Genomic DNA, 26,699 nt, shown 5'->3' on the forward strand with positions numbered 1-26,699 from the left:
TCTAAGTGTGATGAAGTGTGACAGTTTGTCACCTAATGCAGGCTTCGCAGATTGACGTCCTTCGTATTCCAAATCCTTGCTGCTGTTGTGAGTTTTCCTCTCCCGGCTATTTCCTCCACGCATCCTCTTTAGCAGCTCTCCTTGTAATTGCATTGCTACATTACACTGACAGTTTGAAATAAGACTTCCACTTGGTTGTAGTACCATTCATGTTTGGACAGATGAAAGTGGGACATCCTTCCCCATCTTTGTTTTCAAGCAAAGTATCTAGATAAACAGGCTCAATCTGAGCTGTAGATACTCTACAATGGGAAGATTTCCCCAGCATTTGCAACTGCTGTGGTAGTTTAGGCACTATTAATGGTATGACTGTAGTATAGATGTACAAGATCTGAGTTCAAATGATTGTCAGAACAAATTCTTTAACCAAGTCCTGCACCTGGAATGTAATAAAGGAATAGAGAAGTCTGGAGAATGCTCAGAAACATCTAATAAATCCTTCAATCATTAGGCTGCAAAGGAGGAATACTTGGACATCCCTATTCCCATCCACACTTTCTGCCTCATTCCTGGGTGTTCATAAGGCTTTCCAAGAACAGAAGGGATATACCATCTCTCCTGTGGGATCTGGGGCTTCCCCAGGGTTCCCTCTCTGTGGGATATCTCCGGTAAACCCATAAAGGGAAGAGCCATGGCAGCTCCCTGATCAGATGCCTGAACCACATTAGTTGACTCCTTTCAATGCAGAGGATGACGGAGCCTTCTTACCTTTTTTTTCAGCCGCTTCTATCCATGACCTGTTTTGTGTAAGCACACTAAAATAAATAGTTTTCTTTTAAGCAGCGAAGTTCAGACAGCAGGCCTCTTCTGATCAACCATTATTGACTCGGAGCAAATGATAAAGGTATAAAGAAAATAGCAAAATGGTGGAAAGCATCAGATGGAAATGAAAAAATAATGGGGTTACATTAAATGGCATTGATTTAAAGTTAGTTCTGAAGTTCTTAAACACAGGATAAATATAATCACATTTTTTCAGAGAGAAATATTTCTTCATTTTCACTGCTTTTTTTTACTCACAGGCTGGATTCAGATTTACTGTATTCCTGTTAATAATAAGTAGAGCAACTTCCAGCAACATTTTCAAATTTGTATAACTCATCTCATACCAAAAAACTGGTTAACTGTGAAATTTATTGTACCATAAAATATACTGTACTGTGACATAAAGCATAATTTTTCAAAGTATACATCTGGCATCTAAATCTGCCATTAATGTAATCTTTGTCATCTGATTTCATTTATTTCTTAATAATTGGAATAAATCCTTGATTTATTTATTAAAATACTTTTAAAGAGGAATTCTACGTTGTGGTTCTCCTGATCAGTATTTGATACTAACTTGTCCTCTGATGTATTTTGGAGTTTTGACAAAATGGCTCTAAAATGAAAGAGTTTATTATTTAGTTATTTTTTGTAGAATTCTTGCCACTCTGTGAAGCAATATATACTTTTATAATTGTCTATTTTTACAGGAATAATATTTAAATAATAAATCTTTAAAGAAAGTATGTAATGAATTGTGTGTTTTGTGAATATTAGTCTATATTGCCACTGGGAGTTATTCTCTCCCATATGATGCAGTAAACTCAACAAATGCATTGTTTGGGTCCTGGCTTTTTGTTTGTTCATAACGGCTGCTAAAAGCTTAAAGTATTATATTCCACGTTTTCACATCATATAGACTGATCAGGGCAGATTTGGACTTTCATAAGACTGTCTTGAAGAGGCAGAGGCTTTCAGTGAAGCATTTAATTAAAAAGCTCCTCAGCAATGTATTGTTGTATTTCAAAAATGCTTTTAAAAAGATAAAAATGTAGCCATTTTTTTTCACAATCTGTGTGATATAATTTTTTTTTTATTATTAAAAGTGCTCTTTAAATTTGAACCATCCGTTATTTTTACAGATACCTGTTTATTGGTGGAAAATATGTTGGCTATTTTTTCTTTATGATGCACTAGATTGAAATAAACCTTTACATATGCAAAAAAAAAAAAAAAAAAAAAAAAAGGAACACAATGTTCTGTTAACACCTGAGCAGTTCTTTCTGCCTATAGAGGGCACCAATGAGCAGATTTTCTTTACCAATTGAATTATGGATTTTGTTTTCCTTTAATTGCTGTCTATCCTATTCATACAGAGCATTCTAGCATAAAAATCATATATATAGTCTGTGGAGCAGTTACTGCACATTTGTAGAAACACACATAGGACTGTTTGTGTTTATAAATGCTAAATGGCTGCTGACGTATAATTGGTTGCCACTAATGTGGGTTAAACATCTGGAACGTGCTGCAGCCTAATTGTCTTTCAAGCCACATGTTGCCTCAGACAACTGCTGCTTCTCGTAATCTGCAATTAGCATTGTGCCTTGGAGTGTGCTGTGTTTGGAGAGTATCTGTTACCTGTCTCCACCAATGCTGTCCTTCCATAAAAGCTGACAATAAGCTCAACTAGCCAAATGAAAGCAGTAACCTTCCCAGTCTAGTTTGTCACTTAGATGCCTGCATTTTGACTTACAGGCCTACAGTGTGAGTGAGCAGCTGTGTGTGTATGCCTGAGTGCGTTATATATCCTTGCTGACACATAGCGTCCTTTCGGAGGGGTTCCTTGACTGGGTCACATGCTGCACATAACTAGAACAGGTTGGGGGGGTGGAAATTATGCTGTAGATCCTCTCTCTTTTTGAATGCATATATAATGGCTTGCTTTGCCCTTATCCAGCTTGTTGCAAGCATTATGGGTTGAGAGATAGCAGCACCTAGAATGATCGCCCCCATCTACTTGTTAAAAATGGCTGTAACAATAAACGGAAAAGAAGACATCAATTTCATATTTACAGAGCAAAAACACGGTGCCTCATAAACGAATCACATTTTTTTTGCAAAAAAAGAATAAAAAGGAAAGGTTTGGTTTACATTCAGCCCTCTTTACTCAGATACCCACTAATCAAACCTAGAGCAACCAATTACTCTCTGATGTCAAGAATTGTGTTTCTGCTTGTAAATGTAGGTGTTCTGTGGAACCCAGAAAGGTATGTAAGTGAAACCTCGAGAACAAACATCATGAAGATAAGGTAACTCAGCAGACAGGTCAGAGATAGGATTATGCAACAATATCCCGAGCTTCTCACATGCCACACACCACTGTTCAATCTTCCATTTGACAATGGGAAGAGTACGAAACCACTGCAAACCTGACAGCCCAGAGGAGAGCATTAATCAGAGAAGCAGCCAATGACCCATGGTAACTCTGGATGAGCTGGAGAAATCCCCACCTCAGGTGTTGACGGGACAACTATTAGTTTAGCCCTTCACAAATTAGGCCTTTCTGGAAGAGTGGTAAAAAGACACTCATTAAAGAACTAAATCTATAAGAAATAGGGTTAACGGTTTACCACAAGCCATGTAAGGGACACGGCAAACACAGCAGAAAGTGCTTTAGTCAGAATATTTAACCGTTTGGCCTACATGCACCTGAACACACCACCACCTCCACGTTTCACTTCACAGTGTGAAACATGGTGATGGCAGCATCATGCTGTTGCTATGCTTTTCTTCAATGGGAACAATGAAGCTGGTCAGAGTAGATGGAAAAACAGAAGCAGCAAAATGTAGGACAATGCTGTCAGATGTTTAGTTATACTGATTTTAAAAAATATATAATTTTCCTCATCACATAAAATCATATTGCAGTACATTAAGGTTGAAAGCTTAATATATTTAGGTATTTTCACTGTTACCTCATAGGCTGCCTGGAGGAAACGTTTTTTTTTTTTTTTTTACGTAGCCTTTGAAGAGCTGGAGGGTTTTGACCCCAAATGTGCTTCATGTAAACAGAAATGAATACAGATCCCATGGGTGGGCCGAGCCAAATCAGCAACTATGAAGTACCGATTTTCATAATCAGAAGGCTTTCTCTACAAGTTCCAGGACAACAATTTGCGGTTAGGATGTCAATGTTCGTCATTCTTTAAAGATTTTAACCCTGTATGACTGCGTACAGATAGAAGGGGATCCCTAGAAGCTTCCCTTCCATGCTCCCACCTACTGGTGATGGCAGGAAAATAAAAAATCCTGTTTCCACTGACCCCGTTGAACTTCCAGGAAACCGCTAAAAAGAGCAAAGAAGCTTATATCAAAAAACTGCTTGCTTATATGTTATAAATCTTACATTTATAAAATGTTAAATGTTACTGTGGTTATATTCTTTTTTCGTTCGACTGTGGGGTAAAGGAGGAGTAGGGTGGGTGGATGGGGGCGCAGTCATTTAAAAAAAGGAACAATCTGGACAGAGCGCATGCGCATGGATTTGAAGAGAATACGCCATATTGAATTCCCGTAGTAGGACTCACGGCATTCTTGCAGCGACGAGGGCCAGTTTGTTAATGGTCCGAAATCGGTTTAATGGTCAGTTTCGCCTCGTTCTGTAACCCCGAAGAGTACAGTGAGTCTCATTAGATCCGGGCAGTGGCGCAGATTCAAAACGGGCTCGCTAACGACAGGTTCCGGGGGGGGGGGGTTACCAGGCTGAGGAGCTGAATGGATCCGAGGGTAGCTTGGATTCAGCCGGAGCAGAAAGGACCTGCGAATGCCTTATGGATGCAAATCTGGGAGACCTCTCAGGGAGTAAGGACGTTCTCCGGTCACAATCATAACCACAGCCAGTTTGTGAGGTATGCGACTTTGATGGCTTTGAATAATGTGGCGGCCGCAGCGGCATCGTGCAAGAGCGCCTGCAGCCCCAGCAACGGTAACGTTACAGGCAGCCTGAGTAACGGCAGCAGCCATCACAGCATCATGAACTGCCCCGCACACAGCAGCAGTAGTACAGGCGGCGCGGCGATTTCCACGCAGGGGACACTGATGTCCAACGGGAACGCTCAGAACTCCCCACCCACGGCAAACGATCCAACTGAGGACAAAATACCGAACCCGAAGACGGGTTCTGTCTCCTCGTCGTCTTCACAGGAATCTGGGACAGAGAGTCCCATTTCTAGCAGCTCACTTCTAGAGAGGACTTTGTGTGGAAATGTGGGGGGCGACTTTAATAAAAACGTCGGCGGTGCCAATCTGCTCTTCAGCCTGAGCAACAGCATGGAAAATAACGCAAACCTGTACCATCAGCAACATCAACGCAACCTAGAGGAACAACCGGCTTTTAATTTGCAGCAGATCTGCGCGAAGCATCAGGTCCACTCTGCTGTACCCGTTAATCACACACACAATCTCCACCCGGGCCGGAGGAAAAGTGACAACAAGGCGAGCACCTATGGGATGAATTACTTGCTTTCGAACTGCACTAATGGGAATCATGTGAACACTTGGACGCCGTGGAAGAAGAGGAAATACAGCTCTGGAGTGCTCGGGTAAGTTGCTATAGGATTTAAAAGCGAGTAACGTCTGTTAGTATCCGCGATTCATTTCTTTTCGCTTACATGTGGGTGAATAGTAGTTTGGCTAAGGACGTAGCATTAAAAACATGAAAGTACAACAGGTACAGTGGGGTACTTTAGAGCTTTTTCGTTTAATTTTTCTGTTTTTTTCTGCCTTCTTCTCGTTGGCTGGCTGGCTAGCTAGCCCGTTGCCGTTGAATAGCTTACGTGAAGGCAGCCGCCGCGTTCGAATTGTCCACTTGTTCCCTACGTAATGTCTTACGTAGTTCACTTTGTAGTTTTTAAGCTTTTATTGCTGCTGCTGATGTTGAGTTGGAAGGTTTGCGATATTATCAGTGACTATGCATAGAAGCTATTTAAAGGCCTCTTTTGTCACGTATAAAGAACAAATGCCTCCCAAATATATTATGATTTTGAAATAAAGAGCGAGGCAAACTAATAAACATTTGGAACGCAGCCATGGACAAGACCGGAAGTGCCCTGATTTGTTCGCCGAAATTTTACATTAGATAGATTAAAAAGTTCTAGTTACATTCACACGTGTGTAAATGTATTTTTTATATTCCCATTAGATTTTTTTACTGACATATAAAGTAGAAGTAGCCATGTTAGTTTATGTTTTCTTCCTTGAAGATGGATGTGTGAAGTTTTGCATAACTTTAGTAATTTAATAGTTTGAGAAATAAAAAAAATAAAAAATTGACTATGACAAGATCACCAACACTGTAGAGTACTTAATATTTAGTCTGTTTGTTTAATGTCTTTCTGTTTTTTCTTCCCATTGGCAGGTTAGCTTGCTGTTCTATGGGTACATGCTGTATTTGATTTGTCCTGCTGCTCCCTAGGGTGCATGTGACCTATAAGGTTTGCTAAATTATTGGAAGGTTGTGTGTTTAAATCACTTTTCAAAACCTTATGTCAAATCAATAAATATTTATTAAGATACACTGTAAATTTGGAAATAAAGAGCAAGGTTGGGTAAAGGTAGTGAGTAAGCAAGGAAACGTATAGCACCCTTTAAAGACCAGAATACTGACATTTTCAATCAGGAAGAATAAAAATAAAATGTATATAAATATATAACCTTAATAAAAAGTATATTTTATAATTGAGGAAAAAATTGTTTCAGTTCGCATTAAAAACTATAACTGGATACTCTGAGTTCATAGGAGCAGATGGAAATGATCTTGATTACGACAGTATTTCAAAAACATAATTAAAACAAGTAAAGGGTTTTACTCAAATGTAAAAAAAATAAAATAAAATACTACTGTTTGTATAAATAGCTAATTCTTCAGTCACCACCAGGGAGATAATACTTTTTTTTGTCAAAAACTGCAGTTGGTTAGCTTGTTGGCTGATGTTACATAGCTAAATGGAGGCAGTAGCTGTGTTGGAATTGTCTGCTCCCTTCCTGTGTCGCTTCCACATCTTATTTATCCTCCTGGGTGGGAGGAGAAATCGGGTTTTGTGAGATTATTACAAAAATATACGCGGAAACCTTTTTTACCAAGTCTATGTCGAAATGAGTGAGGTGCAGTATGAAGGCTAAAACAAATAAGCATTTCAAACATAGCCACCAAGAACAATGGGAATGCTCTGATTTCTTTACTAAACTGTTAATTTAGTTCTTAATTTAAACAATAAACGTGCCTCAGGTTACTTTGTGAATTTGAATGAAAGTGTGACATGGAAAGATGCTGTTGCTACTATTATTATTATTGTTATTCAAATGTACATGTAAAGCAAGGGCGTAACTTTGGGTCTAGCATTGGGGGGGATTAAGCTCTCTGCCTAGTTGTTTATTTATTGAATCATTTACTTTTGTAAAAGGAGTCAGGCTAATTTTGCGTTCCTGTTTTAGAAATTTATTCTAACGCATTTACTGTGATTTACCTAACTTTCCTGTTTTCTTTATATTTACACTGCAGTTTTTCTGTTCCAAATCAGTTCAGCAATTAATAAAAGGCTTACTTTTACGTCATCTTTTTTCTAACACAGAACCAAATATTTAACATTTTTAGAGCACCTTCATATTCATGAATCCTGCATTGTGTTGTTTCAAAAGCTTCACAATAATTTGACTTGGTTTTAATTTTTTTGTTAGTAGTTTAAGTAAAGGATGAAGATTAACAGTTTATAACTGATGAAAAAAACATTTGGCTGAAGCAGATCATTTTGTTATATTTAGAAAAAACATTCTGCTCACTCCATTCGACTAAAGTTGTTCTTAAACTCAGAAAAACTGTTTAAAGTGGCCAAAATAAATGTGCTTCTTTTCTCATCTATGTAAATGACTTTTTTAAATTTTACGCTCTCACTCTCTCTCCCCACATCTGAGGCGCCGTTGTCATAATTTCTTACATTTCTGAAAAGTAAATTGCTATAAAATAGATTTTCTTAGATTTTAATGGAATGATGACCTCCTAAAAATACATGTATTTATTTTAGTTATGCTGTGAGCTATCCCAACATTTCATTAAAATTTGTTCCTCCTTTCATGAACATTTTGACTAAAGGTCAGATATTTTTCACATCATGATACAGATCAAGCTAGAAGCTCACAGTGGGGGTTTCTACTGTTTTCTATCATGGCCAGACCATTGAACTTCACCTGTAGCTCAGGTGAAAGTCCCTCATCATGACCCTGATGATGAACCTCCACCTCATGTCTTGCTGGGTGAATAAGTGATTAGCGCTAGCTCACAATTAGCCCATTCTGAGCTAGCTCTCAGGTTTCAACGCTAACTTCAGTCTGGGTTATGCCGCTCTGCTTCCACCTGTTCCTGGACGCACACACCTACCAGGCTCCCTCTCTCTGGTTGGCTCCGCCTCTGCTCTGAAGTTAGCCGTCTCCCCTATTGTAGCCCTGTTTGATACGCTTAGTGTAACTTTTGGGGTGATTAATGAGGCAGGCCAACATCTGAACTGCCATTCTGCACAAGTCCAGAATGGACAAAATGTCAGTCCGCCAGAGCCTGTACGCATAGCTGTGCAGTTGCGTTACCGCGTGTGCGCAAATAACCACTTTTCGTCTTCTTTTCCTTTAGACTCATTGTCAGGTTGGGTAGAGCAGGAAGTGATTATATGGAACACAGTTTTTAAACAGAAATGTGAAGTCTGTCATTTTGGGGACAGACATAAACTCCTAAATGTCTTCTTTCATGAGATTTGGGGCTGTTCAGAAAACGTCTAGAGCTTCAGCACCAGCAGAGGTCCAGGTGACAGGTCTAACAAAGCACCTAGGTACCACTGTATTTAGGATCTAGTCTACATGCACCACCATTCAGTGTGTCTGCGTGTACAGGCGTGTGCGAGCGGTATAGAGAAAACCAACTTAAAAATAGATATATATTTACCTCATTTTGAATTTTGCTCTTTTTACAATGGGTTGTTGTTGACCATCAGTGAAAAATTGTTGTCTGTCTGCTTTTTGAGAGTACAACCACTCTCACCAGTGACTGAATCAAGAGTACAGCAAACAGTGAATGCTTGGTGGAGAAAGTGGGTTGGGTTGTACCAAGTTTTTGGGAGGATGAGGGGGGTTTACATTACCAGATGATGAGGCTATTTTGCTAGCAAATAAAAATAAATTGGGGTGGTCATATTGACTTGATCAGATTTGTTTTTTGGGGGGGGGGGGGGGGTCTTAATTTGATGAAAATATATGCATAATTAAAATGAGGTAAATTGGTTATGTGTTTGTCACATAGAAGCTTATGAGCTGATGCTAGCAAAATAAGTAAACATCTTGGCTAATTGTCTTCCAGTAAAGGTTAACATTAAAAGTTTTATCAAATTGAAACTGCATTACAAATCAAATCCGTTCAGTGGGTCCTGAAACATATTCCAGCAGGGATGGGTTTCAATAAAACCTACTGATGTCTTTGTGCAAGTAGCTAATTGTTGTCCCCCACCTAAAGCATGACAGATTTCTTCTCTCAGAAAAGGTTCATCTTTAAGGAAAAATACTTAGTTTCTAAAGTTTTTACGTTGCTTTGTCTTTCATCCTATTTTGAACCAAGCAACTAAAAAAGAAACTGGAGATTACAAATTTGTGGCATGATTTGCTACCCAACAGGCAGTTTCCTAGAAAACATTAAAGGCAAAATGTAATTTTGAGCGTACGATTCTCAGATCGTAGTTTTATTTGTGATGCAAAAACAAAAGAAAACCCTTTTAGTGTTTTAGTTTGAATGTCCCAGGTGGAAACTCATTTTCTAAACAAAAATAATTTCCTTAATCAATGGAGGGTGGTCTAAGATGTCATTTTTGTCATTATTGTTAAAGATACAGATGGAATTAATTATAGTCACAAGTGATCTCACCTTTCAGTGACATTATTCTGTCACAGTACTCTCCAGTACACAGAGGATCAATATGGTTTAAAACGAGAAGCTGCTCTAAGAAGGGTTTGGTTATAAGAGAAAAACAAAGGTGGAGGTTTTATCCCTGGAAACTGGAGGGTTTTGCCGCCCCTGCTGCCATAACAGCGTGAGAAACCTGCGTGACCAAATGCTGCTTCTTTCTGCAATCTCATCCTGTATGCTGTGACCTGCTTGCCCAATAGAAGCTGAATGTCATTAAAGAGAGTATTGCTCCAACTATCACAGCTGGAGGTAGACACACAGTAGTGCAGCAAAGTATATTTACATTTTCACCTAACGTATGACGTCACATGTACACAGAAGAGGTATGGGTATAATCTCCTAATATTGAGTACTATACACAGTGACGGTATTATACAAGAGCAAACATTTCATGCAATCAACCTTTCTGGCCAGGGTGGGGTATGAATGCAAGTGAGGTGAGAATAACCCTGGCTCTGTTTTCCTCCTTTCTGCCCAGACTTCACGAAGAAGTGATGGATTTCTACAACTTCATGTCTCCCCGACCTGAAGAGGCAGCTATGAGGAAGGAGGTGGTGAAGCGAATAGAGATGATCATCATGGAGCTGTGGCCTACTGCGGATGTAAGACACGCATCAACGCCACTTCTTAAACCCCAAACAGTCTGAGTTGGGGCGTTTTGAAGTTCATATAAACTTTTCCTTCAGTGATTAAGAGCATAAATCTATTTACTTTGATCAGAATTTTGTGGATGATTTTCAGTTTGTAAAGATTTGACCTGCTGATACGAATTTCCTCCCGTTCGGATTTCTCTTTTAGATCCATACAAAAAATAAAGTTTTAACAGCATTCAGAGAGAGCAGTCCCAGTCATAGTCTGATGCTAAAAAAGGCGGACTTTGAATCTTCTTTACTCAGTAAAATCTTCCACACTGAAGAATGTTGTTGTTACTGTGACCTCTTGTCCCTTAGGTTTTGTGCGTTCACTGAATCAGAAAAGGATCTGATATTTACGTTCCAACAAGTAACCACACAGGTTTTTGATGCATCTTTGTTTAATTACTTATAGTTGCAATAGTAAGCCACAGACATTTTGTCTGTCAGCTCTAAACTGACGGAGGCAGGATGTGAATTTAACCACCTTTATGTCTGTGTTTGTAAACCAAGATGACCAGAACTGGACAAGAACGTGGAGCTTAGTTGACCTCAGCTAAACATTGAATTGTTTTTTACAACTTGTCATATGAAGTGCATACAGCTAAAAAGACCTTAATAAAATCAATTCACTAATACATTTCTAGGAGAACTTTACTTATTTTAAATATTTAAGAGCACCTTGAGGTGACTAATATATTACACAGTAATCCACTTTACATTCAGCAGCATGGTATTTATTCATTTCTTTTTTTGTTTTGCTCCAACTGTCAAAAATCTGTTATTTTACTATTAAGATTTCAGGTATGGTTCATAAATAAATTCTTAAATCATTGTTTAGGTAAATAACCTCCTAAATCGTTTTTTAAAATGAAAACGACGTGATCTGATTACGTTTTTCCTTGAAGAATAAAGTAGCTGTTTTCAAAATGTGTTCATATATATCATATAACACATTTAATAATAGACCACTGTAACATTTCACATTTTAACACCACATTTAAGTGTTTATGGCTTATATGCAGAAGTAGAGGGGGCATTCAGCGCGCTAAGACTGATGTCATTTCCCACTTGTTACTTAATGGCGTAAAGTACGAGCAACGGTAATTCATTGGCTGCCAGCCTTTCCCATTTCCACTGTGAGCTGCATTGTCAGATAAATGGACTCAAGTCCCGCGTTTGTTCCAGCTTCCTTTTTGCATTTCAGCCTGTTATTCCTGGCCTGTCCCTGTGCCGCTGCCTTGTCGTGTTTTAGCAGGAGGGAAGGGAAAGAACTTCATTTTGCTTCCTCTCGAGAGCTTTCACTTGAAACCCCAAAGCCCAGCCTTTTGTTTCTAAACCTTTTGTGCTTCATTTGGCCACATACTCAACTTGGCACCGTTTTACATCTCCTGAGTGTAACCCAGAAATGCCTTGTTGATGGAAGTTGCAAACATTCAGCTGGATATACACATCATGACTTAAAAGCTACCATCTGAAACGCTGTGATGATCTTTACCAGTTTTCCCGTTAAGTAACCATGCCGTCTCTAACATTTCTTCACTAGGTCCAGATATTTGGCAGCTTCAGCACAGGGCTCTACCTTCCGACAAGGTAAGGCCTTGTAGAGACAGATTGTCACTTTAAATCCTGCTGTATTGCTTTTATTTAATGCTTTTCCCCTCCACAGTGACATAGACCTGGTTGTGTTAGGGAAGTGGGACCGCCCCCCGCTGCAGGAGCTAGAGCAAGCTCTCCGGAAACACAATGTGGCAGAACCTTTCTCCATTAAAGTGCTGGACAAGGCTACAGTGAGTAAAGGCATTTTTTTCAAATCTTTCATATTACAGTAATGGGACTCTTTTCATGAGGTGAGCTGCAGAGACCTGGTGCTCAAAGTGAACAAAGCAAAGGAGAGGATCTTCTGGAGGTCATAACCCCAGCACACAACCCTGAGCACCAGCAGCCGTGCAGTAGAGAGAGAGGACAACATTACATTTCTCAAAGAGCAGATCTCTGAGGACTTCACATGGTTGAAGAACCACTCGCCTGCTATAGATTTCTTTCTCACACTGTTAAATCCCTGCACTTTATATTATTGCACTCATCTTACAGAGCTGTGAACGTGTTTATCTCCCTTACAGATTGGTTAAGGTTTTTTTTTTTTTTGGTCACATTTCAGATCATCAAGCAAATTTTAATTTTAATGAACGATTAACTGAATAAATTTAAAAAGTAGTTTTAATTATGTTTATCTATTTAGCGAAAATGCTGTCCGAAGCAACCCGCCCCTAATTTAATTAATAACTGCCTACTTTGTTAATTCATGAATGAAGCTTTACTAACCATGGTTTTGGACAGTATAGTTTCATTTTACCTTGGGCTAATTATTGCGAGATCTGAATAAAAAACATCCTTACACAGAACCTGTCTGACAACAGGAAGTAGGCTAAATGATCTCAAAAAGCTACACATCATGCCCTGTTTGAAAGACTTTCACAAGCAGATGAGAAAAATCACTGACCTCTGTCTTAAAACATGAAGAATTTGGAGTGGCCTAGCAAAAGTCTTGATTTAAATTCAATTGAAATGCTGTGGCGTGACCTTAAACAGACTATTGATGATCAGAAACCCTCCAGTATCTGGATTAAAACAGTTTTCTATCTAAGGAAACCCAGTAGGTTGCATGGCGTCACTGCCGTGCAGCATTCATTCCTCCTCGATGAGCATATAGAGACAGTGGACAGCCACTTGCATTGTGTCGTTGACTTTGCAGCAATCCCTCGTACTGGGCATGCATGCAAAAAGGAAAACTCCCCTTTAACAGGACATAACCTCCAGCAGAACCAGAACCTGGCTCAGTGTGAGCGGCCGTCTGCAATGACCAACTGAGTTTGAGATTTCCACAACTAAGATTCAATTTGTGTTTTGGTGGAAGTGTTCATTCTAACAATACAGAAGCATTTCTGTACGTGAGCGCATATTAATATCCTGTGGTATTTGCACAGAACCAGGCAAACTGCCAGGATGCTTCAGTAGCCTCCTAATTCCCAGTTAAAACGGTTAATGGCTTAGTTTTCATCCATTCTAAAAGCATCTCGGAATGATGTCGTTTAAGAGCAGCTCATGTTTGAATCTCTCTTTCAGGTGCCGATTATTAAGTTGACGGACCAAGAGACTGAGGTCAAGGTGGACATCAGTTTTAACATGAAGAGTGGGGTCAAGGCAGCAAGCTTCATTAAAGACTACTTAAAGGTAAAAGATGCTCTCTCTGGGTGATGTTCACGTCTGGTAACATCCATTTTGTTGGTGCTGCTTGAGTTGACAACTTGCATTCAAATGCATGACAAGTTTATTGTGAGACTCAGGCTAAATTAGATCAATGCCCAACCCAAGATACATGCAGACCAGGGGAATGGAGCAGGAGAAGGTCCTGTAGATGAACTGAAATGGACACAAAGAGCCACTCTAGTCACATAATTATAATTTTACTTCAGCATTTAAAAAGAAGTTGGTAAATTCCGTCTTTCCATCTCAACTGGCAGTCTGAGGCTGCTCATCTCTGTACAACTGCACTAACTAGGATCTTCTTGCTGGATCTCTTCAGCCATGTGAACTTTCACCTCTTGGCTCTGAAAGAATTCCTGCTGTAGGGGGATCTCTAACTGTGTTAGTCCCTGCTATTGGCTAACGCAGGAAAGGAATGCCTGGAGCTAATGTTCCAGCAAGCGGTCAGGTCCATTCTTTTTGCCTGCTGTTGGTTTGCACCTTGTTTCCTCTTGTTCTGTGGCGATGCATGTCACAGCCTGAGAGGCCTCTGCCTTCAGCATCACTCGGCATCAGCTCAGCGAGTATTGCTGTTTGTATGCATGGGTTTGATAGACCGATGGCACTGATGGGTCATCTAAAAGGTAATTCTTACATGCAAGTTAACCAGGCAAAGAGTTGGAGCAGCATCTGTCTCCGGTTCCTCTGAGACACGTCAAAGAAAACCAAGTTCTGCCACTCCTCTGACACAAATATGCAAGCTCATGCTTTAATGAAGTCATGCTGCTTTCTCAAATGGGAAATAGGCATACTTGTTATTCTCATTCCTTAGCCAGTCAGTTTTAGAGGCACTTTATGTGGATATCTTTTAATAAACGGGGCCCAACTGGTAGTCGGTATTCATCTGATATAAAGAAGCTAGAACAATTTCTTCTGTTGAAAATGTGTTCAGTTGTCTTTACTGCCGTTTAAAAAAAGTTGTTACAGCATTAATCATAACATCCACAAGAGGCGTTTTGTGTTTTCCAGCAGTTTAGCTCAGGGAAAAGTTGCTCAGCTTTTCAATAAAAATCAAACACATGCTGAAAAAAATTCTTTATAGGCATGAGATTATATTTAGAGAAAAATGTGAGTTAAAAAATGTTTGTGAGGGAATGGCATTTAATTAAAACCAAAAAGCAAAAATTATCCATACTGGTGCCGATATGATATTTGCTTCATGTTGCTAATAAAAATACAAAATAAATAAAATTCACTAATGAGACCATTATAAAAAAGCTGACTTTATCTTTCTTGTAAACAACGTAAGCACTACCTTTCAGCCAGCTTGACTGACAGTGTGCAGCAAGAGGTGGAAGAGGGCCAGCACTCCCTCTCATCTCTCTATCTTGCACTTTCTCTGGTGTCACATTGAAAGGAGGAACAGAAGTTGGAGTTAAAAAAAAAAAATCCTTGGTTAACTTTGATATGGGTTCAGTTCCCAGGCCTAATTTTCCAGGAAATCTAATCCTGGTTTCAAGCATTTTTACTGTTAAAGATCTTCTGTAGGTAATAGTAGGCATAACATGAGGAAGAGGGACTTATTGATCAAACAGTACAATACATCAAACAGAAACAATGATAGCATTATTTAATTTTTAGATTATCCTCACTAGCTTTTATAACCAGTTAATTTGAAGATTTCTGCTTAGATTGTCCATACTTTGTGACTTTAAAGCAAGAAAAACCTGAATGTGTTTTGGTTTGAATCCGTCAGGTAGAAGATATCTTAACAATCCTTTCATTCCTTCATTTAAAACGGCACACCAACATTCCCTACTCCTAAACGGCTCCAATAACATTGTTATTGTCATTCAGGGGTTTTAATTCTCTCTCAATTAATCCGCAGGTCTGCAGAATTTGCCTTTCTCATTGTTGCCTGTTTGTGCCGTCTCTTTCAGAAGTATCCCGTGCTACCTTACTTGATCTTTGTGCTGAAGCAGTTCCTGCTGCAAAGAGATCTGAATGAAGTCTTCACTGGAGGCATCAGCTCGTACAGCCTCATCCTTATGGTCATCAGTTTCCTCCAGGTACTCATGCCGGCGCCTTTTTTTGGCACCACTTTTAAAGGTGCCTAAAAGCCTTTACATAAATTCATGTTTAATCTCCTAGGACCCGAACTGTTGCAGGACATGCATTTTTAATTTCTCTTTGCTATTTGGGTTGATTGGGCCCTGATGAGTGTAAAATCAGATAATGATATTTTTACATTATGTGGTTTTTGAGAAAAATTACATCCACATATGAGGACATTAGTTTTAAATTTCAATAAAACACTATAAGGTAACAATTGAGTAAAAATGTGCAGTCTTTATTTAGTGCCTGAACAAAGTGGCATTTTTCCTGAGTGCAGAAAAAGAGAAAGAAACAACAACCGTCCCCCTTAGAGCAATATGGCTCATTTGAAGTGCTGCTAACAACTGCAGGAAGACGTAAAAAACATTTAAAGCATTTTATATGACTACTGTTCTGAACTGTTCATTTACATTTCTGAACATGGCATGAAACATTTCACTTACACTCTAAAACTGCTACTTCAAAAAAAAAAATGTTCTTACACCTGTATGTGAAAGGCTTTGTAACAGTTGCAATCTGGCTGTAAGCACAGGAACACCTTGCATGTAACACACCGCACTCGAGTTTTCCCTGAACAGCCTTTTGCTCTGCAGCGCGCTGCATTCTTCGAGTTTTTCCGCCTCCAGTAGATATGCATTAGCCCTCCTGCAGACCGAGACATGGGGTACTACCTTCACTGGATGCACGTTCCCTTGGACTAAAACGTCTGGGTCATCTTTCCACTCTGAAAAATCAGAGTTGTCTTTGTCACGTTGAACCCAGAAGGTCATGGCCACTGCCATACGCAGTTCAAGAAATTGCATGATGTTCTTTGGTGCATCATATAGAGTGAGGTCTTTGCAGCACAGTAGCCAAATCCGTGAGGTGCATTAGTACCCTCAGTGTCCATTTCTTCGTACGGTCACTCATGCGATAGTAACTTATTCTAACAAGGTCAACTCTGCCCATCTCGGAGTTGTATTCACAGACTGTACTTGGTCGTGAGATGGTCACATCGTTACAGGTTTATGTTCCATCTCTGGCAGGTGTCTTCTGGTTCTCTAACATGAACAGCAGACATAATCAGTACCGGTTTATCGTCACACCACTTTTCCACGCAAATCTTTCCATCCTCAGTGGTAACTTGTGCCGAGGTACCTCTCCCATCCTTTTTCATTGTTTTGTCAGTAGGTAGCAGGGACCCGATTCTACATAATAGCACCAGTTACATACATCCTCTTTATCATCATGTGTCACAAAACTTGGATTGATGTGAAAAAGCTGAGACAGACAATCGATTACCAAGCCTCCCAAACCCAGATCCTCTGGTTCTTCAACCTGCTCAAGGAGTTCAAAGTTGTTAAGGCCAACTGGGTTTGGGGACTTGATACTTGGTCCTGATGTGGTCTCTTCAGGAACATTACTTGAGACATCAGTCTCATCCTGCTGAATCTGATAGCGACGTCTCAGAGTGCATAATCTGGCAAAGCCACGATCTGAGCGATATCCTTCCTAATCGTCACGGAGACATTTATGTCCCCTGATCAGCTTAGAAGGCTGGGGAATGGGGTCCTCTCAGTAACTCCATTACTTTTGGAAAGAAAACATCATGAGAAAAATCTAATATGTCTGTGTAGATTATTTCATAAAACATGCTATATCTGCTTTTAAGGTTGCAAACTAGTTTTCTAATAAAACATCCCAAAATACAGTTTCATTGTCACATTTTACTGCTAGCATTTATGATAATATATAAACATTTTTAACAAAACCAACTTCCTCTGTCCACATACGTGTACATCCTGTTTTGCGCCATGGTACATCATTAGTTACTAACTTTTGTAAAAAAAAAATGTTATTTACATAAGGTTAAATCTCCTTTTATACATATCCGAACACGAATCAGCCATGAAATTTAAAAGAACTTTTTACCTGAGGGACATTTAGATCAGGAGTTTCCATCTGAACGTTTGGGTGTGTTGTCACCCATGTTGAATCTAACCTATAATGTGTTATACTCTTCTGCCACCACTAAGTGGCAGTATAATGACCTCCCTCGTATGTGGACACCAGGCCCTTCTACATTTTTAGGATGATTTGAGACTCTAGGACCTTTTAATTAGTAATCCATGAGTGTATGTTTGACATGAGACAGAAGCCTACTCCTTTAACCTCTGGCTAAAAGGCTGGACGAGGAGGATGCATATTTATCTTGGCTCTATGTCCTCCAAAGTTCTCTGTTGGACAACTGCAGCAAACTATGGAGATTAGGCGTGTTGGAGACGCCTAATCTCCTTGACAACCAATTCGATGCTATGTACAGGTCCTTCTCAAAAAATTAGCATATTGTGATAAAGTTCATTATTTTCCATAATGTCATGATGAAAATTTAACATTCATATATTTTAGATTCATTGCACACTAACTGAAATATTTCAGGTCTTTTATTGTCTTAATATGGATGATTTTGGCATACAGCTCATGAAAACCCAAAATTCCTATCTCACAAAATTAGCATATTTCATCCGACCAATAAAAGAAAAGTGTTTTTAATACAAAAAACGTCAACCTTCAAATAATCATGTACAGTTATGCACTCAATACTTGGTCGGGAATCCTTTTGCAGAAATGACTGCTTCAATGCGGCGTGGCATGGAGGCAATCAGCCTGTGGCACTGCTGAGGTCTTATGGAGGCCCAGGATGCTTCGATAACGGCCTTTAGCTCATCCAGAGTGTTGGGTCTTGAGTCTCTCAACGTTCTCTTCACAATATCCCACAGATTCTCTATGGGGTTCAGGTCAGGAGAGTTGGCAGGCCAATTGAGCACAGTGATACCATGGTCAGTAAACCATTTACCAGTGGTTTTGGCACTGTGAGCAGGTGCCAGGTCGTGCTGAAAAATGAAATCTTCATCTCCATAAAGCTTTTCAGCAGATGGAAGCATGAAGTGCTCCAATATCTCCTGATAGCTAGCTGCATTGACCCTGCCCTTGATAAAACACAGTGGACCAACACCAGCAGCTGACACGGCACCCCAGAACATCACTGACTGTGGGTACTTGACACTGGACTTCTGGCATTTTGGCATTTCCTTCTCCCCAGTCTTCCTCCAGACTCTGGCACCTTGATTTCCGAATGATATGCAGAATTTGCTTTCATCCGAAAAAAGTACTTTGGACCACTGAGCAACAGTCCAGTGCTGCTTCTCTGTAGCCCAGGTCAGGCGCTTCTGCTGCTGTTTCTGGTTCAAAAGTGGCTTGACCTGGGGAATGCGGCACCTGTAGCCCATTTCCTGCACACGCCTGTGCACGGTGGCTCTGGATGTTTCTACTCCAGACTCAGTCCACTGCTTCCGCAGGTCCCCCAAGGTCTGGAATCGGCCCTTCTCCACAATTTTCCTCAGGGTCCGGTCACCTCTTCTCGTTGTGCAGCGTTTTCTGCCACACTTTTTCCTTCCCACAGACTTCCCACTGAGGTGCCTTGATACAGCACTCTGGGAACAGCCTATTCGTTCAGAAATGTCTTTCTGTGTCTTACCCTCTTGCTTGAGGGTGTCAATAGTGGCCTTCTGGACAGCAGTCAGGTCGGCAGTCTTACCCATGATTGGGGTTTTGAGTGATGAACCAGGCTGGGAGTTTTAAAGGCCTCAGGAATCTTTTGCAGGTGTTTAGAGTTAACTCGTTGATTCAGATGATTAGGTTCATAGCTCGTTTAGAGACCCTTTTAATTATATGCTAATTTTGTGAGATAGGAATTTTGGGTTTTCATGAGCTGGATGCCAAAATCATCCGTATTAAGACAATAAAAGACCTGAAATATTTCAGTTTGTGTGCAATGAATCTAAAATATATGAATGTTAAATTTTCATCATGACATTATGGAAAATAATGAACTTTATCACAATATGCTAATTGTTTGAGGGGGACCTGTACATGCCAAGCAGTTGTTTGAAAGGCATGTCAGGAAAACAGCTTAAATTTTACTGGAGACCAAAGAACACTACAGCTGGGTTTTTCATGAATCCCATGGTGGAAAATTTGCGGGGGAAACGCCTCATCGCCAGGGTTAAATGTGGTGATTGATCTGTGATATCTCCTCCAGAGACCCTCTTTGGGAAGGCCAGAAGATCTGGTGAACTCTGCCAGAAAAACAAAAACGGGCCATGATTGGGTTTTTAAATATAATAATGATCCAAAACGTGTTGCCAAATTGACAAAGAAATAAATCTACCTTCTTTCATTTTCCTCTCAATCCCCAAAACTAAGAAAAAGCCTTTAGGATGAGCTGAAGAAAAGAGCATAAAACAGAACTCAGGGCTTCAGGTGATCCAGAGAGATTGGGCCAAAAGGATGTGAAATATTATAGGAGAAGGCTTGGGGCTGGACAAGGTATTGACAGCATGGGTGTCAATAAGAATGTGTCTCCGGTAGTTGAGTTAAAAACAATCATAATTTCTTAACATGGGATTATTCCCCACTGAATAAATATCCTTAAATGAAAGTTTCTGCATTTTTCAGTGTGAGACGTTTAGGGGTGCACTGATTGCAGTTTTCTGGCCAGTCACAGATTACAGATCTTTAAAAAGCCTGACCTGCCGATACCGATTTTCTTTATAACTGACACTGTCAGGTGTCATAACTTCTCAGCACACCTTCAGTGTTTAATAGTTGTGAACCGCGCATGTGCAGATGTGACCTGGTGGGCAGGTCTGTCAGTGGGCGATTGTCAGACCTTTGCGGAGGCAGATAAGATCGGTTACAAATGTAATTATCAATCGGTGCACCCCTATAGACTATGCTTCTGCCCCAGGGGGTGTCTACGCTGTACCACCAGTAATAGTTTATATGTAGAAGAATTGTTTAAGAAATATCGTATTAAAAATACCCTCCCTCCTCCTCCATTTCAGCTCCATCCACGTATTGATGCCAGAGACCCCAATCAGAACCTGGGCATGTTGCTGATCGAGTTCTTTGAGTTGTACGGTCGCCATTTCAACTACTTGAAAACAGGGATTCGCATCAACAATGGAGGTGCATACGTTGCCAAAGAGGAAGTAATGAAGACCATGACAAATGGATACACGCCATCTATGCTCTGCATAGAGGACCCGCTGCTTCCAGGTAAGTAACCCATAGTGGGATTGATGGATTCATTTCTATTCCCCGCCTCCTCCTGGATTAAATAACGTTTTAAAACTGCATATTTTAGGCAGAACTGTTGTAGTGTTGCAAACCCACCTGGGGGCGTCAAGTTATTATTGTTTTTTTTCTGTGTAGGTAATGATGTGGGGAGGGGCTCTTATGGTGCCATGCACGTCAAACAGGTGTTTGACTACGCCTACACTGTGCTAAGTCACGCCGTGATGCCACTCGCCAAGTCGTATCCCAACAAAGACTGTGACAGGTGAGAATTCAGCTTATCTAATGCGTTTAGAGGTGTTTGTTTTCTCAAGGATCAGAGAGGTGCTCATTTGAAACATGTTTGTCTGTTTTGTCCACAGCACACTGGGGAGGATAATTGGATTAACCCAGGAAGTCATTGAATACAGGGAGTGGATCATTAAGAAGTGGGGAGACAAGGATTCACTGCAGACGGACAACAGAGGTAGAAACAAGCTTGCAGAGACTATCTTAAGGATGAAATTACAGGTGTTTTTATGTCTGCAGCTTCAATCCTTCCATGCCTCTTGTTGTTTTTCTGTAGCATCTTCTCCCAAGGAGCCAGTTTCAGAGCTGGAGTCCTGTGTGCTGGGTGGTAGTGTTTTAGGTTCAGAGGATCAGCAGAGGGACTCTGTGTCACCTCACAGCGCAGACTCTCCCATGTCCATCTCCAGCCCTAAACAGCACTCATCAGCCTCATCGGTTTCCTCGCTGTCTGGCTCCGACAATGTAAGACACACCTTTACGGTACCACTGTTGAAAAAAAATAATGGGATCTGACTGCATGCTGCAAAGCTTCATTCAATTCTCTTCTCTTATTACCCTCCCCAGTATTTGAAAAGGACCACTTGTTATTTTTGCTGACGCCATTTGTTTTTTGTTTTTTTTTTATTTACCAGGACTCTGATTCTGCGTTGCCATACACCCTCCCTCCACCAGCCATGTCAGCATATGCGTCGTTCCCGGCCCTTGGCCTAGCCTTGCAGCCGGGCATACACTTGGGCACCGGAAAACACGGCATGGGAGGACACCATCTGCTCCTTCCTCCAGGTTCACAGGTAGGCGTGCAGTAATGACTGCAGGCTTTTTTCTTCAACTAAATATGAAACATTTGTCCCAGAAAAATACAATCATTGGTTGCTGGGAACAGAAATCCTTCAGGTATTAAATGTAAACCCAATAAAATATCATTTGTATCCACGCTCTTCAAGATTTTCATCCTCTGCTTTATATAGAAACCCAGTGTTATCCTCTTTGCTCTCCAGGCCCACGTCTCGCTGCCTAGTGGTCTAGCAATGCACTCCATGCCTGGCAGACAGGTGTGTATGGACACTGGGCTCCCCCCCTTCTACCACATGCCCCCTCCAGCCCATGCTCATAACCCTGCCCCCTCCAGCTCCCAGCCTCTGCTCAGCCCCCACACCAGCCACACACACAAGGTAGGCGCAGGATGCTGCAAACACTCACATGCACTAAATGAAGGGCTAGCTTGTGTCTCACTCCTTACAGTTGACTCTTGTATAACCATTCCTCCTTTACTAGATTCAAATAGATGATCTTTTTCAGTCGCACTGTTTCGGTAGAAACCAATACGTCCTCCTAACAGCCACACGGCACACAAACGTGTTTCTTATCAAGTAATGGTGACACTGGAGGTGAGATAAGCAACTGGAAGTCGTGGTATATAAGGTTATGCTTTCCTGTATATATGCATCAAAGCTGGGCTCTGTTGTAAAGATCACTCTGTCCAAACCCACGATGCTTCCACCTCACCTGTTTAATGCTAGCATGGTGTCGATATGAGCTGCTTTTCCTTTGCTACTGTCAGATTATGTCCTGCTCACACAATTCCGACAGCCATTAAAGTTTTGTTCCCTTTTATTCCGCATAGAAGCTTAAGAACCAATTATAATAGTGAATTCGGTATAGCATGCTTACCGATGGAAACGTCATCCAAACTCAATCATTCATGATGGGTTACTTTTCTTTAGGATTTCCATTCAGAATCTGACCTATAGATACATTTATTACACACAGTGACATGTTTTAAGTGTTTTATTTCTGGTATTTGTGATCATAATAGCTACAGCTAATGAAACCCAAAATTCAGAATAAAGGAATATTACATGACCCTAATAAAAAGGATTTTTACTGCAGTACCGTCTACAGAAAAATGATGTCCATGTATTCGATGCTTGACCAGGCCTACATGTTGCATGAATTACTGCATCAGTGCAGCGTAGCATGGAGGCAATCAGCCTGTGGCTCTGCCAACATGTTAAGGAAGCCCAGGTTGCTTTGATAGCGCCCTTCAGCTAGTCTATATCATTGGCTTTGGTGTCTCTCATCTTCCTCTCCATCGTTTTCTCTATGGGTTGAACTTAAAGAATAATTTATTCGCCAACCAAGCGCAGTAATACCAGTTTCTAGATGCTCTGCTTCTAGAGGGTCTGCTGGACATCTGTCAAGTCAGTAGTCTTCCTTCTGATGTTGATGTTGGTGCCACATTGTATCATCTGTCATTTATATACATGCTAGAAATACATTGACGTGTAATGGCTCTGAGTTTTACTTGAATCATTTACAGAGACAAATTAACTTTACAATAATCTAATTAATTGAGGTGGACTTGGTCAGCCCTGGTTGCTCTTGTTTGCTAGTAGTTTAACACAAATACGGAAATAAAGTTTATGGAGGTAAATGATCCACTTTGCTTTGAATAGATCAGCCTCATTATTCTTCAACAGTTTCAGTTAATTCCTTATTTTTCCTCTCTGTGTCTTCTCTGAATTCCTCCTCAGAGTGGAACAAAGTTCAACGTGAAGGGCTTCCACAACCCAGCGCCAGTGAACGGGGCAGCTCTGGCTAACCGTGGACACACACACACACAGTACCACCGCAACTCCTGGACACGGCGCAGGAAGAGGGACAGCCTGCCGGTCAGCCTCAGCAGATAGAAACCACTGCTCCTCCCTTTACCTTTTGTCCTGCTCTTTTCCGTCTGCAAAACCCCGGTTTTCACTCATCCCGAAGGGGGACGGTCGGGCACAAAGAGTTTCAGAGACCAGCTGATCTCACTTTATGATGGCGGCTTTGATGCAGTGGAGTAGCATCCCTTTAGATCTGCCTCTTCCTGCTTTCTGTTCCTGCACAGCCTCTTTTCTTCAATATTATTTCCCTGTCAGTATTGTTTCTTCTCACTTATTTCAGTTTTTTTCGCTTCGTCGTTGTTCTGTCAGAATCAGTGGTGACGGCAGTAGCAGCTCCACTTGACCTCACGCTGACCCTTGCAGCCAAGCTGCTTGTGGTTTGGTGTTACACTTTTTTTGAATTTATTTTTCACCACACTTAAAAACAAAAATTATTTTTTGTTTGTTTTGTTTTTTTGTTTGGTGCAATAATTTTTGTTTCTTTTTCAAAATTAAAGCTGTTATTTAATTTTGCGGGTGTATATGTAAAGGCATTTTATATTTTATTTTTGTAGTTTTAAATTTTGTTTACAAAACGTGTCCCTGGGTGACATCTCTGGAGCTTAGGAGCGTTCATCTGTAGGTTATAAAGTTGTAATGGCCCCAACTTTAAACCCCCCACTCCTCCTTTTCCTCCTTTCCCTCTTTAAATGCGCTCATATATTTTATTTGGCAACAAAGGGGGTCAGAGAATGGTTTGATTGCAATATTCTTTCAGTTTTTCATCCCACATCTTGAGCCAATAGCGTGGACGTTTAACTTCCTCCTGGACGCTTTGTCCCTGAGCCGAGTCAGTCTAAGATGAGGCGGATGGAGAGAACTGCAACCAGAAACCTTTGGGGGGGCAACGAGGAAAGGGGAAAAGGTGGAAAGCTGCAGACCTACCTTGAGATCGTGTAATTCTGTGTATATCATACTCATGGGAATGAGTAGTGAATTTGTAAAGGGAAGCGTCCATACAGTGCAGGAAGATCCTGTTCTGCTTCTTTGCTTTCCTCCTTTCGCTACATCTTTTACAGGGGGCGGGGGGGTCAGGGTGGGGGCCGGACATGCTTTAGCTCGGCTTACTTGAATTTAAAGATCAAGATTATTGTAAAAGGAATGAAAGGCCTCCTCACGTGTTAAATCTGTCTCGATAATAGTTATAAATTGGTGTAGACCGTCAATAGGAAGATGCCCTGCAATGAGGTTTTCTCCTTTCGGAACGAGTGATAAAAGGAGATGGATGGAGGGTGGTATTGGGGGATCTTCCTGAACCACCACTCTAGGAAAAGGAATTATATTTTTAATTTCATTCAGGAATCTTGTGTATATTTAATTGCCAGGTACTTCCGCTAATTGTTTGCAACGCCGTTATTTGTGGTTACTTGGAGTGTGCGTATGACTTTTTCCGCAAGCGCGTTCTCACACACACACACACTCCAACAGAACTGTGGATGGCTGTGACCCGAGCAGAACACTACACATGCTGGTGTTATTACTATGCAAAAGGATTCCTCTGATCATCACGTCATCTGTTGTATGTTCCCACGACAGACAGTTTGTTGGACTGACGCTCAGACTCGAGCCAACTCATGTGAACTCTAACCTGCCCCTTTTGTGTTTTTTATGAAGGCCCTAACGTGTTCTGAAGTCTAGTTTTCTACATCTGTCGTACTTAAGGATTGGGGAGGGGTGTTTATGCCAGCGACTAAGTCTGGGTTGGTGTAGTGTGTGACGTAGTAAAAACAATGTGTGTGAGAAATTGAGAATTTTGACTCGCCATCGCAGGTTTTTAATCCAAAAGCGTGACGGTTCATGAGCAGGTGCCCCCGGAGAGCGACTTGCTCTCCTGCTGGCGCGCTTCACAAGGGGCCAAAGTGTCCAAAAACAATTCTTGAGTTTTTACTGAGATTTCCTTTAGCGCTGTTTACCTATTTATTTGTTTTTGTTTCAAAGAAAGCCTGGCAACTCCAATCTATCAGTCAAAGCTGCATCTAGCATCCTATTCTTGTTACATTTAACCAAAATAAAAAAAAAAAACAACAAAAAAAATCACATTGATGGGTGTTTTTTTTTTTTTCATTCAGGGTGGTGATCAGAATGTTGGTTTAAATGCTTGCCTACAAACTATCCTCGCTAAAGATAAGTCACTGGAAAAGGTGGATGTAATTGGAAAGGTGTCTTGCCCTGAGCCAGGAGTGATCACAGGCTAGAAATGAAATTGATGAAGGAAGGTGCTTCACTGGGTTGGAGTTGCCTGCGTCTTTTACAGCAGAGACCCTCATGGAATTTCTCTGGAAGTCTGTATGGATTCAAATTCTGTGCATCTCAGCGGTCCAAAGCAGCTCATCTGGTTTTCCTCTCCCTCACCTCATGGTGGTCAGTTGAACGGTTTAACAAAAGTAGTTTTATTACGCTTTTCCTTGATGTCCGCACTTGTTCAGATTGGTGTTTAATAAAAAAAAAAAGGTGAGCAGGAATGAAGACGCATGGAGAGTGACCTGGATCGTTGAGATTTACATATTGATGTAATGTGTAATTCCCACCTCTGTTGGAACACAATGAGGCATTTTAAACGGACGACTGCTTTTGGCAAAGGAAACATGGCAGCCCATCACTATCCTTGTCGGGTCATGTGTTAGTGGCCCTCGGATTGGACACTTGTCTATCAGTGGCTGGAAGGGACTCAATGCCCAGCTTTTATTTTTTATTTTTTTTTGACATTTTTATGTAAATATATTTTTTTCTATTTTATTTTTTAATAAACATTTTAAAACTGCCAGTCCTCTT

At 40.7% G+C, this 26,699-nt stretch overlaps 1 protein-coding gene across 2 annotated transcripts; it reads left to right on the top strand.

Moving 5' to 3' along the window:
• The first annotated feature begins 4,370 nt into the window (after positions 1-4,370).
• On the top strand, positions 4,371-26,691 carry tent4a (terminal nucleotidyltransferase 4A). Of its 2 annotated transcripts, none has more exons than XM_047384326.1 (13): positions 4,371-5,429; positions 10,305-10,428; positions 12,005-12,051; positions 12,128-12,248; positions 13,585-13,692; positions 15,645-15,773; positions 20,706-20,919; positions 21,076-21,202; positions 21,300-21,403; positions 21,503-21,687; positions 21,858-22,016; positions 22,224-22,277; positions 23,760-26,691. In XM_047384326.1, the coding sequence occupies exons 1-13, from the start codon at positions 4,603-4,605 to the stop codon at positions 23,913-23,915; spliced, it is 2,355 nt and encodes a 784-aa protein (XP_047240282.1). In that variant the 5' UTR covers positions 4,371-4,602; the 3' UTR covers positions 23,916-26,691. The 2 variants fall into 2 exon arrangements, with proteins under 2 accessions (XP_047240282.1, XP_047240281.1); XM_047384325.1 differs by having other exon boundaries at positions 4,374-5,429; positions 22,224-22,397.
• The last annotated feature ends 8 nt before the right edge of the window (positions 26,692-26,699 follow it).

Source organism: Girardinichthys multiradiatus, chromosome 13 (assembly GCF_021462225.1).
Source record: "Girardinichthys multiradiatus isolate DD_20200921_A chromosome 13, DD_fGirMul_XY1, whole genome shotgun sequence".
NCBI classification, from domain to species: domain Eukaryota; kingdom Metazoa; phylum Chordata; class Actinopteri; order Cyprinodontiformes; family Goodeidae; genus Girardinichthys; species Girardinichthys multiradiatus.

Bases quoted from the DNA above. Each gene is read 5' to 3' on its own strand.
- tent4a (XM_047384325.1), top strand. From the start codon at position 4,603: ATGGATCCGAGGGTAGCTTGGATTCAGCCGGAGCAGAAAGGACCTGCG. The intron at 20,920-21,075 runs GTAAGTAACCCA...TTTTCTGTGTAG, and splicing joins AGAGGACCCGCTGCTTCCAG to GTAATGATGTGGGGAGGGGC. The intron at 21,404-21,502 runs GTAGAAACAAGC...GTTTTTCTGTAG, and splicing joins ACTGCAGACGGACAACAGAG to CATCTTCTCCCAAGGAGCCA.